Source organism: Lepidochelys olivacea, assembly GCF_965140295.1.
Source record: "Lepidochelys olivacea isolate rLepOli2 genome assembly, chromosome: 28".
Taxonomy (NCBI): domain Eukaryota; kingdom Metazoa; phylum Chordata; order Testudines; family Cheloniidae; genus Lepidochelys; species Lepidochelys olivacea.
In genome coordinates this window covers 5,686,160-5,701,926 of record NC_140438.1, presented here as the reverse complement: position 1 = coordinate 5,701,926, position 15,767 = coordinate 5,686,160, and the positions used below count along the sequence as shown (strand labels likewise).

At 47.3% G+C, this 15,767-nt stretch overlaps 1 protein-coding gene across 5 annotated transcripts in view; it reads left to right on the top strand.

Moving 5' to 3' along the window:
• Positions 1-15,767, top strand: part of LOC311514105 (uncharacterized protein) — a 31,221-nt gene that overhangs the window by 10,490 nt on the left and 4,964 nt on the right. For 4 of the 5 annotated variants that reach the window (XM_084616484.1, XM_084616485.1, XM_084616483.1 and 1 more), the window contains 3 exons: positions 2,832-2,911; positions 3,585-3,711; positions 11,836-11,949. In XM_084616484.1, the coding sequence (XP_084472610.1) occupies positions 2,832-2,911; positions 3,585-3,711; positions 11,836-11,949 (321 nt within the window). The remainder of the gene's footprint in view (positions 1-2,831; positions 2,912-3,584; positions 3,712-11,835; positions 11,950-15,767) is intronic. The other variant, XM_084616486.1, reaches the window with a different exon arrangement.

Sequence of the window (15,767 nt, the reverse complement as noted above, 5' to 3'; positions counted from 1 at the left end):
GCTATCAAATCCCCCCTCATTCTTCTCTTCTGCAGGCTAAACAATCCCAGTTCCCTCAGCCTCTCCTCGTAAGTCATGTGTTCCTTGATTGAACCTTGATTGCATTGGCCTTTTTAGCACTACAAAAGGAATTTTCTCTCTCTTGATATTCACCCCTTCTTGTCAACCGTTGAGACTAGGCCACGTCCACATTAATTGAAATGGCCTCGTTAGCACTGACCCCCGCCCCCACTTGGTAAGGCAATTCCCATCTTTTCATGTGGTGTAATATATATTCGGCCTACTGTATTTTCCACTCCATGCATCTGATGAAGTGGGTTTTAGCCCCCGAAAGCTTCTGCCCAAATAAATGTGTTAGTCTTTAAGGTGCCACAAGGACTCCTTGTTGTTTTTAGTGGAATTACAGAGATCGCACCTTTTGGGCTCTTCTGGGTTCCCGGAGGATTTGGGATGGGGATTAGAGGAATGGTTTTGGGGAGGTGCATGCCCAGCGTCCCAGCCACCCTCTTTCTTCTCCAGGAGGGAAACAGTAACCCTGCTTCCCACCAGGTTTAAACCCCTCTTTCTCTGGTTTATTCACAATAGATGCCTAGGTCTGCTGAAAGACACCAGCCGCTAGAGAAGCCATCTCTTCCACAGTCGTTACATGTTTATCCCATGAACACTGCTTTACACCATCTTTACGTATATTTAAGGACTGTTCTTGAGCAAACATTTGTTCAAAACTTTCCACCCCTTTGCCGCTCACCCACTTGCCCAGTCAATCTTTCATTCTGTATAAATATTCACTCAAACCAGCACCCCTCTTAAAATTTCTAAATTTCACTCTTTATGTATCGGGGTAATTTGAAACCATTACAAACCAGTTTGTTTGTTTGGTTTTTTAAAATTTAAATGTCCAGGAGTCTAAAGCATCTTCAATTTGTATTCCATTGAATACATTTTCAGCTTTACCAGTTAGTTTTGCAATCAGGGTCGGAACTTTCTTGGCATCTGGGATTTCATGCACTGCACATAGCCTTTCAAATGTGGAAAGAGATTCAGTAGTGTCACCTGCCTTGTTGGATGCAGGACATGGGTGGTCCCAATTGTGGATTTTTGCAGAGATGAGACTCGGAGGTGTGTGTAGGGGGGTGATGGTTCTCCTTTTCTAGCAGTTCCAGTTGGTGTTTCCGCTCTCTTTCCTCGGATTCCTTGCGCCATGGCCTCTATCTGTTTCAGGTCTAAGGTTCGCTGATGTGCTTCTTTTTAACCAGTTCTTCCATTCTCAGCTGATGCTCATAGTCTCTCTTTTTCTGCCGCCTGCAGTCTGTACAACTCCAACTTTTCAATTGCTTCACTGCTTTCACTCATCTTTAAGCTTCCCTTTCCCGAAATAAGCAAATAGAAAACAACAAACCGGTAACCTGCTGTCAGCCAGCACACTTAAAATCTTTACCCCAACGTCTGAAGTGCAAATCTCCCTCCGAACAACAAGCGGTGCATTTCATCCTGCTTGCTGCACCACTGTGATGGGATCCCCAGTGTACACCCTGGAACTGGGGTACCACAGTGACCCATTAACTCTCCAGCCTAGGTTGACTCTCACAATGCTTTGCTAGTGGCAAGCAGCAAACCCCTCCAGGTGCTGTTACCACTCAGCACAACAGCAAGTGGAGCCCCCCACCCAGCTAGATTGCGTGAATGCTCCCAAAGCCTCTCATGAATTGCAAAAAGAAAGGCACCAGCCAATTGCCCCCAGTGCCCCAGCCTTGCACCCCAGAGCTGTACCGTCTTGCCCTGGTCAGAAGCCTGACCAGTGTAAGTTTGTTACCCAATCTCCCCTTCCTTAATGTGGAGAGGGCATGCAGCAGCCTTTGTAAACCGAGTTGAGATTTCCCAAGCACTTTAAGCAAAATACACGGTTTTAGGGAAAGTATAAAACAGATTTATTAACTACAGAAAGATAGGTTATAAGTGGGAGGCATAAAAGGTCAGAGATAGTTATCAAAGAAAATAAAAGATAAGTGCACAATCTAAATCGTAAACCTTATTACACTAGGCAGTATTTCAATCAAGCAATTTTCTCACCCCACTGGATGTTACAGTTCTTAATACACAGACTTCTCCCTTAAGCCTGGGACCAGTCCCCTCAGATGAAGTTTTTGTCTTCTCAACGTTCTTGTTGCTTCTGGCATAGGTGGAGGAGGAGAAAGGTCAAGGCATGATGCCACTGTCCTGTATTTTCTACCCTCAGTCCATGTGCCTGGAAAATACTAGCCCAGACATGTCCGGGTGGGCTTTGCTGAGTCAAAGGGATGGGCAATCCCCCCCGGTGTGGTCTTGAGCAACTGAGTCATAGAGCGGTGCAGTCCCCATTGAGTGGTGCTCGTTGACTCCTAAATCCCTTGATGACAGCTCTCCTGCTGATTAATGGTCACTGAGCACCCGCCTGGGCGGAGATCACTACCCTTTGTAGCAGAGATGCTGAAACTTATGACATTTTTCTGTAACAAAATCTCATAACTTCCTACACACTAACAATATATCTATTTGGACAGGACAGCGTGTTTCAGCAGATCATGAACTTTCATATGATAACTTACATGGCCTGCTTTGTATGAAATATCACAGCCATATATGAATTGTGAATCTGGGGTTTACAGGGTGCGACTTTGAGGTACAGTGTGTGTCAGTGGGTTTAATCCTAGTAGGAGGGGATGGGTCTGCACTGCACTGAGCATTTTCCCATCATGAGAGTCGATGTCTATACAGAGGAAAAGCCAGTGAGAATGTGAAATGACCTAAAGTCTGGTCTGAATTCCCCCCAATAACCCTTCTGTCCCTGACAGGCTGCAGAACATCCCCGGGTGACTCCAGATTCTCCCAGCCTGCCTGGAGAAGGGAAATGGGCATGGCAGAGCTGGCTCAGGTAGGGATGCTGAGGAAATGCTGGAGGGTTCCTGCAGGAGCCAGAGGGACAGTGAATACACAGGAAGGGGGAGCGACTAGGGAGTTTGATCTAAGGGTGGGAGGGTGCAGGAAGGGCTCAGGGTGGAGAAAGGGAGGGGGGCAAGGTGCGATGAACCTGCTGGGACTCGATAAATCTGGGGTCTCGGTTCTAGGAATAGAGCCATGGGCGTTGGGTGTGGAAATTCCCCTCTTTGTGGAACAGGAAACAAACTCGCTTGGGCTGGGAAAACTTCCCAGACTCCCAGTGTTGGAGCGTGAACCCACTAACCAGCGGTTGCTATGCTATGAAGGAGGCTCCCACCACTGAGGCTTAGGGAAGATGCCCCATCCCCTGACCTCCAGCTGCTGACAGTGGGGAGGGTGTTGGGATTCCTACAAGGAGGGTCTTTATCTCCAGTTCAGCCTCTGGGAAGTTGTTGAGTGGGATGAAAGGGAAGACCCTTCCCCCTCTATCTGCTGGGAAGGACGAGGGGATTTCTCTATCTCCCGTCTCCACAATGCCTCCTGGATGCAGCAGGTGGTGGCTGGGACTCCTCTGACTCTGTATTCGTTTGATTGGCCCTGCTACCCCACGAATAGTGGGGCCGTGAGTGGGGCAGCAGGTCCTGAGTGTGGGGCTCTGGCTCTTTCAGGGGCCGGTGACCTTCGAGGAGGTGGCTGTGTATTTCACCAGGGAAGAGTGGGCCCTGCTGGACCCCGCTCAGAGAGCCCTCTACAGAGACGTCATGCAGGAGAACTACGAGAACGTGACCTCGCTGGGTAAGGATTCCCGTCCCCGTGGTTCTGAGAAGGGGAAATGCAGAGTTAAGGTTCACGTCTCCCCCCACAATGCCACTTCTCCTCTGTCCTGATTCAGCATCACCCCGACATGCAGATGACACACCACTAGGGCTCTGCCCTCTTCACTACACAACACTCGGGGAACAGAGCACAGGGGCAGTATACCACAAAGTCTGCAATCTTCTCTTGGCTAAGGTAAAACTTGGGTTTCGGTCCAGCCTAACGAAGAGAAGCTTCCAACGCCTGGCCAGCCCTCAGATGGAGCCTACGCCACACGAACCATCACAGACTTGCAAAATATCACCATGCTTTTGCCCTCTCCTAGAGGATTCCTTCTGAGTTGTTGCCCTCACTTGCCCCTCTCTAAGCCCAGGAGACATCTAGCGTGTGTGCCACCAGAGTGCCGACAATGCTCATGGCAAGAACACACCCTTGTGCACGTTTATCATCCACTAATCCCTCCACCCTCTCTTATGGACCGCAGCCTTGTCGCGGTGGGGAGTCTTGCGTAGGCTTAAAGACCCTCAGAGCTACATCGTTCTGAGCTTTCATACCCCTGGTAGGATCCCCCTTGGCAAGCAGGTCTGAGACGAGGCTCCTGACTAACTGTGGTCCAAACTTCGCAAGACCCCAATGGTGGGTCGGGCCCATATAGAAGATCTTCTTGTACTCTGTGGCTGTGAAGGTGGATGAGGGCTGCAGCAGGAGGGAGGCCGCTGGTTGTCTGGGATCTCCTTGCCACTGCATCAGGGTTTTCCTCCTGTCAAGTCTCGTGTGGTTTTTGTGGGATTAGCATCTGCATAAGCCGTGATCTCTGGCAGTCTTTAGTCACAAATCTGCTTGCCGGCGACAATGGCCGTCTTGTGCTTGGATGAGACAGAAGTGTCTTTCGGCACCGGTGGCTCTGACAGAGCAGGCCTCTTTTAGGATCTCTTCTGCTCGCCCCAAACGGGGAGGGGGGCTAGAAAAGGTGCCCCAAACATAGGCTGTCTCACACACTTCCAACTGGAAGGCCGCATCCAGTGGGATCACTCAGCTCCGAGGCCAAAACAAGAGATAGAAGACAATGAATTTTGTCACCTGGAACGTCCGCACCCTTATGGACTCTCAAGCACAGTGAATGCCCAGAAAGAAGAACTCCCAGACTTGCCAGAGAAGGGGCAAGACTCACCGTTGACATGGAGGCTCTTAGTGAGACCCGCCGGGCTGATGAGGGCCAATTAAAAGGGGATGGAGGTGGCTACACCTTCTTTTGGAAAGGAAAGCCACCTGAAGGGAGTCACGGGATTGGCTTTGCCATCAAAAATAAGATCGCCGGTCAGCTTTTAGAGAAACCTGGGGGGATCAATGAGCATCTCATGACTCTTCGGCTCAAGCTCAGCGACCACCAATATGCCACCGTCATCCGCGCTTACGCCCGGACACTCGATGATAAGGAGGACAACAAGGAGGAGTTTTATAGCGCTCGCGATGCGGTCCTCACAGCCACACCTAAGGTAGGCAAACTCATCCTCCTGGGAGATTTCAATGCCAGAGTCGGGTGGGACTGCCAGCTCTGGAGAGGCACGATAGGCAAAGAAGTGGTGGGAAATGTGAACCCCAGTGGTATTCTCCTCCTCAGCAGATGTGTGGCGCGTGACCTGCTCATCACAAATACCACCTTCAGGCAGAGTAACAAATTTAAGACCATCAGGAAACATCCTCAGTCCAAAAACTGGCACCCCCTTGACTATGTTATAGTCAGAGCCCGAGAATACGCCGACGTCCATGTAATATGAGACACGAGAGGTACGGATCACTGTTGGACAGACCATCGATTAGTGAGGTCAGTCATGTACCCGCAGCTTGCTCCGTGACACCGCGAACACCCAAAGACTAAGCGAAAGTGGCAGAACGTCAGAGCACTTAACGACCAAGCCAGCTGCGAGATGTTCCAGTAACGCCTGTCAGGAATTCTCTAACTTGCTTGATAACACCATTGACATGGAAGAGCACTGGGATCAACTTAAAAATACCCTCCACAATGCATGTGCTGAAACCATAGGGTATGCCACTCATCGGCACCGAGACTGGTTTGACGAAAACAATGAGGAAATCCTAGCATTCATTCAACAGAAAAGAAATGCATTCTGTAACTGGCAAAATGACTTCTCTAACCAGTGAAAATATGAGGTTTATCACCCGCTCAAAGCGGGGTCCTGGGGAAGCCAGAGGGTCCTGCCCCCAAACTCCGCAGTCAGACGGGACTCTCAGCCAACCAGTAACACAGAAGGTTTATTAGACGACAGGAACACGGTCTAAAACAGAGTTTGTAGGCACAGAGAACAGGACCCCTCAGCCGGGTCCATTTTGGGGGGCAGTGAGCCAGACAACCACGTCTGCACTTCACTCCATGTCCCCAGCCAGCCCCAAACTGAAACTCCCTCTAGCCCCTCCTCCTCTGGGCTTTGTTCCTTTCCGGGGCCAGGAGGTCACCTGATTCCTTTGTTCTCCAACCCTTTAGCTCTCACTTTGCAGGGAGGAAGGGCCCAGGCCATCAGTGGCCAGGAAACAGGGTGTCGGCCATTCTCTGTGTCCAGACCCCTGCACACACCGGCCCTCTAGGGCTCTGCAACGATCATACACCCTTATCCCCCCACTTAGATACTTAAGAACTGCCTAGGGGAAATTGAGGCACCTCCACACTATTCAGAGGAAACATTAAGAACAGTCCCACTTTGTGTCACAGCCCAGAATGATGTTCGTTTCTTTTGCAACAGTGTTACACTGTTGACTCATATTTAGCTTGTGATCCACTATGACCCCCAGATCCCTTTCCACAGTACTCCTTCCTAGGCAGTCATTGCCCATTTTGTATGTGTGCAACTGATTGTTCCTTCCGAAGTGGAGTACTTTGCAATTGTCCTTATTGAACTTCATCCTGTTTACTTCAGACCATATCTCCAGTTTGTCCAGATCATTTTGAATTTTAATCCTATCCCCCAAAGCACTTGCAACCCCTCCCAGCTTGGTATCGTCCACAAACTTTAAAAGTGTACTCTCTATGGGATTATCTAAATCATTGATGAAGATACTGAACAGAACCGGACCCAGAACCGATCCCTGCGGGACCCCACTTGTTATGCCCTTCCAGCATGACTGTGAACCACTGATAACTGTTCTCTGGGATCGGTTTTCCAACCAGTTTTGCACCCACCTTTTAGTAGCTCCGTCAAGGTTGCATTTCTCTAGTTTGTTCATGAGAAGGTCAGGAGAAGGGCAACCCTCAGTTTGGCCACTTTTGCTAGTGGCTCAAACCTGCCATTCACTCAGCTAACCTCATCACTGGCTAGCATGGGGAAAAGGAAGGAGAACAATCCCCGCAGTCTCTGCTGGTCCACCTAGTAGGTCAGGGGACAGGCCAGGGACCTTCCCCTCTGGTGGGACCCACAGTCCAGGTCAACTCCTCCTGTATCCAATAGGGAGTTGTGGGAATGGGGGGAACCCAGGCCTGCCCTCTACTCCAGGTTGCAGCCCAGCACTCTGTGGATCACAGCTGTTCACAGTGTTTTGTGTAACACCTGTGTGACAGCTACAACTCCCTGGGCTACTTCCCCATGGCCTCCTCCCAACACCTTCTGTATCGTCACCACAGGACCTTCCTCCTGATGCCAGATAGCGTCTGTACTCCTCAGTCTTCCAGCAGCACGCCCTCTCACTCTCAGCTCCTTGCACGCCCCTCACTGACAGAAGTGAGCTCCTTTTTAAACCAGGTGCCCTGATTAGCCTGCCTTAATTGATTCTAGCAGCTTCTTAATTGGCTTCAGGTGTCCTAATTAGTCTGTCTGCCCTAATTTGTTCCAGCAAGTTCCTGATTATTCTGGAACTGCCCCATTACCTTACCCAGGGGAAAGGGACCTGCTTAACCTGGGGCTAATATATCTGCCTTCTATCACTCTCCTGTAGCCATCTGGCCCAACCCTGTCACATACCTTCTCCCCGCCCCCCAACTCAACACCATGGAGTTTGGCAACTTGGGACATCAGGCAGTGTACCTGTGACAAGCCATCTGCATTGCCATGGTGGCTTCCAGCCCGGTGTTGTATGGTGAATTGGAAAGGTGGTAGGGACAGGAACCATCTGGTCACCCTTGCATTCTTCTCTTTATTTCGCTGCATCCACTGGAGAGGTGCATGGTCGGTCACAGGGGTAAACCGTCGTCCCAGCAGGTAAAAACGTAGTGTTTCCTTGGCCTATTTCGCAGCAAGGCACTCTCTCTCAACAACGGCATACTTCTACTCTCTCAGGAGGAGTTTCCTGCTGAGGTAGAGGATTGCGTGTTCGTTGTCTCCGACCATCTGCGATAGGACCGCTCCCAATCCTACTTCAGATGCATCTGTCTGTAAAATGAATTCTTTGTTGAAGTCTGGGGCTATAAGCATGGGGTTACTACAGAGGGCTGTCTGTAGATCCATGACTGCTTTCTCTGCGGCATCTGTCCACTTCACCATGTCTGGACCCCGGGCTTTTATCAGGTCTGTCAGGGGACTCACTCTGGTAGCAAAATGGGGAATAAATCGTCGGTAGTACCCCACCACACCCAGGAATGCCCGGACTTGCTTTTTCCTATTTGGCCGGGGCCAATTTTGGATAGCCTCCAGTTTGTTTAGTTGGGGCTTGACCATGCCCCTTCCTACAATGTAGCGAAGGTATTTAGCCTCAGCTAGCCCTATAGCACACTTGGCTGGGTTGGCTGTGAGCCCAGCCCGCTTACCGTGTCCAGAACCGCTTCCACCTTTCCTAAGTGGGTTTCCCAGTCGGGGGTGTGAATAATCACATCATCCAGGTATGCCGCTGCATAACTGGTATGGGGCCATAGGAGCTTGTCCATAAGACGCTGGAAGGTGGCAGGTGCCCCATGCAGTCCAAAAGGAAGAACGGGATATTGAAACAGACTCTCTGGTGTAGAGAATGCCGTCTTTTCTTTCACCTCTTTGGCAAGGGGAATCTGCCAGGATCCCTTTGTTAAATCAAGGGTGGTCAAAAATCAGGCATTACCCAGGTGGTCAACTAACTCATCGATATGGGGTATGGGGTATTCATCGAATTTGGATCTCTCATTCAGCCAGCGAAAGTCATTACAAAACCTAGTGGTGCCATCGGGTTTGGGCACCAACACAATCGGGCTTGACCACTGACTGTGGGACTCCTCAATGACTCCCAGCTCCAACATCCTTTTTACCTCTGCCTTGATCTCCTCCCTTTTTGCTGCTGGGACCCAGTAGGGCCTTTGCCCCAGGGTCTGTGACAATGTGGTGATATGCTTCGGTGGTCCGGCCTGGTTTGGTTGAAAACACGTCCTGGTACCGGTTGATCATCTCAGTTGCCTCCTTCTTCTGGTTCGGTGTCAGATCAGGGGACATCCTGATCTGCTCCTGCAGGTTATTTCCCTGGATCGGGGCCTCTTGGGCCACCACACATGCCTCTCACTGGTGCCAAGGTTTTAAGAGGTTAATGTGATAAATCTGTTCTTGTTTCCGGCATCCTGGTTGCCGCACCTTATAGGTTACTTCCCCCACGGGTTCAACCACCTCATAGGGCCCCTGCCATTGGGCCAGAAGCTTGCTTTCTGCCGTGGGTACCAACACCATCACCTGATCCCCTGGTTGGGACTGTCGGACTTTTGCCTGGCGATTGTAATGGGTTCGCTGGGCCTCCTGTGCCTTTTCCAAATGTTCCCATACAATAGGGGTGACCCGGGCTATCCATTCTCGCATCTGCAATACATGTTCAATTATATTTCTCCCCTCATTGGGTTCCTCTTCCCAGATACCTAGTAAGCCACGGGGGTGGTGTCCGTATAATAACTCGAAGTGGGAAAACCCAGTTGAGGCCTGAGGTACCTCCCGGATAGCAAACGTAAGGTAAGGTAGTACGGTGTCCCAATCTTTCTCATCCCGACTTACCACCTTCCATATCATAGCCTTGAGGGTTCAGTTAAACCTTTCTACCAGCCCATCGGTCTGTGGATGATAGACTGAAGTTCTCAGGGTATGGATATGGAGCAGCATACAGAGGTCCTTCATTAGCTTTGATATAAACGGGGTTCCTTGGTCTGTTAATATCTCCTTTGGTAGCCCCACTCAGGCAAAGATCCCCACCAGCTCTTTGGCTATCATTTTAGAGGCTGTCTTCCGCAGGGGGACGGCTTCTGGGTAGCGAGTAGCATAGTCCAAAACAACAAGTATATATTGGTGGCCCGAAGCCGTCTTCTCCAGGAGTCCCACTAGGTCCATGGCTATTCGCTCGAAGGGGACCTCTATGGTGGGAAGAGATACTAAAGGTACCCTCAAGTGGGGATGGGGCCTGTGCAGCTGACACTGCGGGCAGGACGCACAGTACCTCCGCAGTTCTTCATGTACCCTGGGCCAGAAGAACCATTGTAGGTCCCGTGCCAGGGTCTTCTCTACCCCCAAATGCCTCCCAAAAAGATGACTATGGGCAAGACTTAATTCAGCATTCTTCCGCCGGCCCACTTCTTGGATCCCAATGGGATCACTGTCCTGTAGCCATCTGGCCCGACCTTGTCACACCCCCTATCCACAAGGCTTGTTACTCTGTCAAAGAAAGCTATCAGGTTGGTTTAACATTATTTGTTCTTCACAAATCCATGCTGACTTATACTTATCACCTTATTATCTTCTAGGTGTTTGCAAATTGATTGCTTAATTATTTGCTCCATTGTCTTTCCGGGTACGGAAGTTAAGCTGACTGGTCTGTAATTCCCCGGGTTGTCCTTATTTCCCTTTTTATAGATTGGCACTGTATTTGCTCTTTTCCAGTCTTCTGCAATCTCTCTTTTGAGATGTTGAAGGAGCCCTCAAGGGGGATCAGGCCATTGCAGTGTATCTGAACTAATTCTTTGCATCGGTCTTCATGGCTGAGGATGAGAGGGAGATTCCCCAACCAGAGCCATTCTTTTTCAGTGACAAATCTGAGGAATTGTCTGAGATTGAGCTGTCATTAGAGGAGGTTTTGGAACAAATTTATACATTAAACAGTAACAAGTCACCACGACCAGATGGTATCACCCAAGAGTTCTGAAGGAACTCAAATGTGAAATTGCAGAACTATTAAGTGTGGTATGTAACCTATCATTTAAATCAATTTCTATACCAGATGACTAGAGGATAGCTAATGTGATGCCAATTTTTAGAAAAGGCTCCAGAAGTGATTCCGGCAATCACAGGACAGTAAGGCTAATTTCAGTACCAGGCAAATTGTTTGAAACTCTAGTAAACAACAGAATTAAGAATGGTTAGACACAGAGATGAACATGATTTGTTGGGGAAGAGTCAACATGGTTTTTGTAAAGGGAAATCATGCCTCACCAATCTAGTAGAATTCTTTGAGGGGGTCAACAAGCATGTGGACAAGGGGGATCCAGTGGATATGGTGTACTTAGATTTTCAGAAAGCCTTTGACAAGGTCCCTCACCAAAGGCTCTTAAACAAAGTAAACTGTCATGGGATAAGAGGGAAGGTCCTGTCATGGAGCAGGAAACAAAAGCTAGGAAACAAAGAGTAGGAATAAATGGTCAGTTTTCAGAATGGAGAGAGGTAAATAGTGGTGTCTGTACTGGGCCCAGTCCTATTCAACATATTCATAAATGATCTGGGAAAAGGGGTAAACAGTGAGGTGGCAAAATTTGCAGATGATACAAAGCTACTCAAGATAGTTTAATCCCAATCAGACTGCGAAGAGTTACAAAGGACCACACAAAACTGGGTGACTGGGCAACAAAATGGCAGATGAAATTCATTGTTGGTAAATGCAAAGTAATGCGCAGTGGAAAACGTAATCCCAACTCTACATATAAAATGATGGGGTCTAAATTAGCTGTTACCACTCAAGAGAGAGATCTTGGAGTCATTGTGGCTAGTTATCTAAAAACATCCACTCGACGTGCAGTGGCAGTCAACAAAAATTTTAAGCAGAATGTTCTACACATTCGAACATCCGGGGAGCTAGCCTCAGCCTACACCAAAATGGGTTGGGGTTAAAATAATAAAAAAATTGTGAGAAATCTCCTATGCACCCCCCTGATTTCCTTTCCCTGTGCAGAGTTTCCAGTTTTCTCACCTGATGTGATCTCCCATCTGGAACAAGACAAAGAGCCGTGGCTCCCAGATCTCCTTGATTCAGAGGAAGGAGGCACCCTGAGAGGTGCCTGCACAGGTGAGGAATCATGAAATCAATTCAAAACCTGTCCGTGTCTGAAGGATACCGCTGGGATTCCCGACCGAGACCTTGTGAGTTCTCTGAGATCAGAATTGTCCCCAGCAGGTTTGTATCCTCAGGGCAGATGTCGTTCATGACGTCCTACCCATCCTGAGTGACACCTGGCAGTAGCTCCCTCCTTGACCTCCCTTCCCCCTGAGGGATTTACAGGCAGAATTGATCCCCTTATGTCTGCTGGACAGAATTTGGGGAAATTCAGTCCCTGATTTATGTCCATCTCTCCAACACTTATTTGGTTGACCGTGACTGTGAAATGCTCAGGGAGATTAGAGAGGCTATAAAAATAAAAAACTCAGTAATAATGGGGGATTTCAAGTATCCCCAGATAGATCAGGTACATGTCACCTCAGGACAGGATGCAGAGATCAAGTTTCTTGACACCATAAATGACGGCTTCTTGGATCAGCTGGTCCTGGAACCCACCAGAGGAGAGGCAACTCTTGATTTAGTCCTAAATGGAGCATGGGATCTGGTCCAAGAAGTGACTCTAGGTGTATCTCTTGGTAATAGTGACCATAATATAATTAAATTTAACATCCCTGTGGAAGGGGGAAAACACTAAAGAAGCCCACCGTAGTTGCATTTAATTTCAGAAAGGGGACCTACACCCAAATGAGGATGTTAATTCAACAGAAATTAAAAGGTACAATCTCAAAAGTGAAATGCCTGCAAGCTGCATGGCAACTTAAAAACAAGACAGTGGAAGCTCAAATTAAATGTATATCCTAAATTAAAAAAACGTAGTAAGAAGACCAAGAAAGTGCCTCCGTGTCTAAACTACAAAGTAAAAGAAGCTGTTAGAGGCAAAAAGGCATCCTTTAAAAATTGTCAATTAAATCCTACTGAGGAAAATAGAAAGGAACATAAACTGTGGAAAGCCCCTGTAACCATTCCTTTGTGGGTCACAACTGAGAATACCCAAATTCAAGACAAACTGCTGAGAAACAGGGCAGAACATAAGCTGGAGAAAGTGTAAAAGTACAATCAGGCAGGTCAAAAAAGAATTTGAAGAGCAACTTGCCAAAGACTCAAAAAGTAACTGGGAAAAAAATTTTGAAGTAGCGCGAAGCTTGCTAAACAACCAGTGGGGCCACGGGACGATCAAGTTGCTGAAGGAGCACTCAAGGGCGATAAGGCCGTTGCAGAGAAACTAAATGAATTCTTTGCGTCAGTCCTCGCAGCAGAGGATGTGAGGGAGATTCCCAAACTGGAGCCATTCTCTTTTAGGTGAGAAATCTGAGGAACTGTCCCAGATTGAGGTGTCATTAGAAGAGACTTGGAACAAACTGATAAATTCAACATCAATAAATCACCAGGACCAGATGGGATTCACCCAAGGGTTCTGAAGGAACTTAAATGTGAAATTGCAGAGCTACTAACTATGGTTTGTAAGCTATCATTTAAATCAGTTTCTGGACCAGATGACTGGATAGCTAATGTGACACCAGTATTTATAAAAGGCTCCAGAAGCGATCTTGACATTTACAAGCCGGTAAGCCTAACTTCAGTAAAAGGCAAATTGTTTGAAAATCTAGTAAAGAACAGAATTGTCAGACACAGGGATGAACACGATTTGTTGGTGAAGAGTCAACATGGCTTTTGTAAAGGGAAATCATGCCACACCCATCTATTAGATTTATTCGACGGGGTCAACAAGTATGTGGACAAGGGTGAGCCAGTGGATACAGTGTATTTAAATTTTCAGAAAGCCTTTGACAAGGTCCCTCACCAAAGGCTCTTAAGCAAAGTAAGCTGGAAAGGGATAAGAGAGAAGGTCCTCTCATGGATCATTAACTGGTTAAAAGATAAGGAAATTGGTTAAAAGATAAGAAACAAACTGTAGGAATAAATGTTTAGTCTTGAGAATGGAGAGAGGTAAATAGTGGTGTCCCCTAGGGGTCTGTATTGTATCTGCGCTGTTCAACAGATTCACAAATGATCTGGAAAAAGGGGTAAACAGTGAGTTGCCAAGATTTACAGAAGATACACATTTACTCCAGACAGTTAAGTCCAAAGCCCACTGGAAAGAGTTAGGCCTTGTCTACACTGTAAAGTTTTGACACCAAAATTACAGTTCTTAATACACTGGCTTCTCCCTGAAGCCTGGGCCAGTCTCCTCCGATGAAGCCTTCGTCTTCTCACCATTCTTGTTGCCTCCAGCATCGGTGGGGGAGGAGAAAGGCCAAGGAATGATGCCACCATCCTTTATTTTCTACCCTCAATCCATGTGTTTGGAAAATACTAGTCCAGACTTGTCCAGGTGGGCTTTGCTGAGTCATGGGGTTAAGCAATCCCCCCGGTGTAGTCTTGTGCAGCTGAACCATAGAGTGGGGCAGTTCCCATCGTGTGATTCTTGGGCAGCCCTCACTGGCTTGTAAAATCCCTTGATTACAACTTTCCTGCTGGGAGTGGTTTGCCTTCTTTATATGTCACTAGCAAGCAAACAAACATACAGCAAAATTTCATAACTTGAGACACACTCACGATGGCCGTACTTGGACAGAAAAATGGCTTTCAGCCGATCATGACCTTTCCTGTGATATCTTACAAGGCATACTTTGTACAAAACATCAGAATTACATGACCCCTGGTGAATATGGGGGTTCCGGGGTGCTGCTTGGAGGTACAAAGTGCCACACTGAGATATAAAGTTCTATTTAGAACAAGCTCTCTGGATTAACCTTTTTTTTTTAAATCTAAAATTCGGGATCTATGAAGAAAACTCAGAGCCAGAATGGTTATTGCATCAGACACCCTTAGAAGAGGATAGAAAGAGGGAAAACATATTTTAAATGCCGCCCGCTTCACTCTAAAATATTCTAGAAGCTGAGGGATCTGGTCTAGAATTTGATGAACAAAACACAAGTTAAAATGTATTAAAGTATCGAGGTACATGATAAGGTAGCTCAGATGATTAGCAATGGCATAAAGGCACTTTATCTTTAGGTCACCAACCTGTAGGCTTGGCAGAATTTAATTTTTATTTGGGCCGTCGAGTGATTAAAAAAATTAATCGCAATTAATCGCGCTGTTAAACAATAATGGAATCCCATTTATTTAAATATTTTTGGATGTTTTCTACATTTTCAAATATATTCATTCCAATAACAACACAGGATACAAAGTGTACCATGCTCACTTTACATTTATTTTTGATTACAAATATTTGCACTGCAAAAAAACAAAAGAAATAGTATTTTTCAATTCACCTTATACAAATACTGTAGTGCAATCTCTTTATCATTAAAGTTGCACTTACAAACGTAGAATTATGTACACAAAATAACTCCATTCAAAAATAAAACAATGTAAAACTTTAGAGCCTACAAGTCCACTCAGTCCTACTTCAGCCAATCGCTCAGACAAACAAACTTGGTTACAATTTGCAGGAGATAATGCTTCCCGCTTCTTGTTTACAGTGTCACCTGAAAGTGAGAACCGGCGTTTGCATGGCCGTTTTGTAGCCAGCATCACAAGATATTTACATGCCAGATGCATTAAAGATTCATATGTCCCTTCATGCTTCAACTACCATTCCAGGGGACATGCGTCCATGCGGATGACAGGTTCTGCTCCAAAGCAGAGCGGACCGACGCATGTTCATTTTCATCATCTAAGTCAGACGCCACCAGCCGAAGGTTGATTTTCTTTTTTGGTGGTTCAGGTTCTGTAGTTTCCGCATTTGAGTGTTGCTCTTTGAAGACTTCTGAAAGCATGCTCCACACCTCGTCCCTCTCAGATTTTGGAAGGCACTT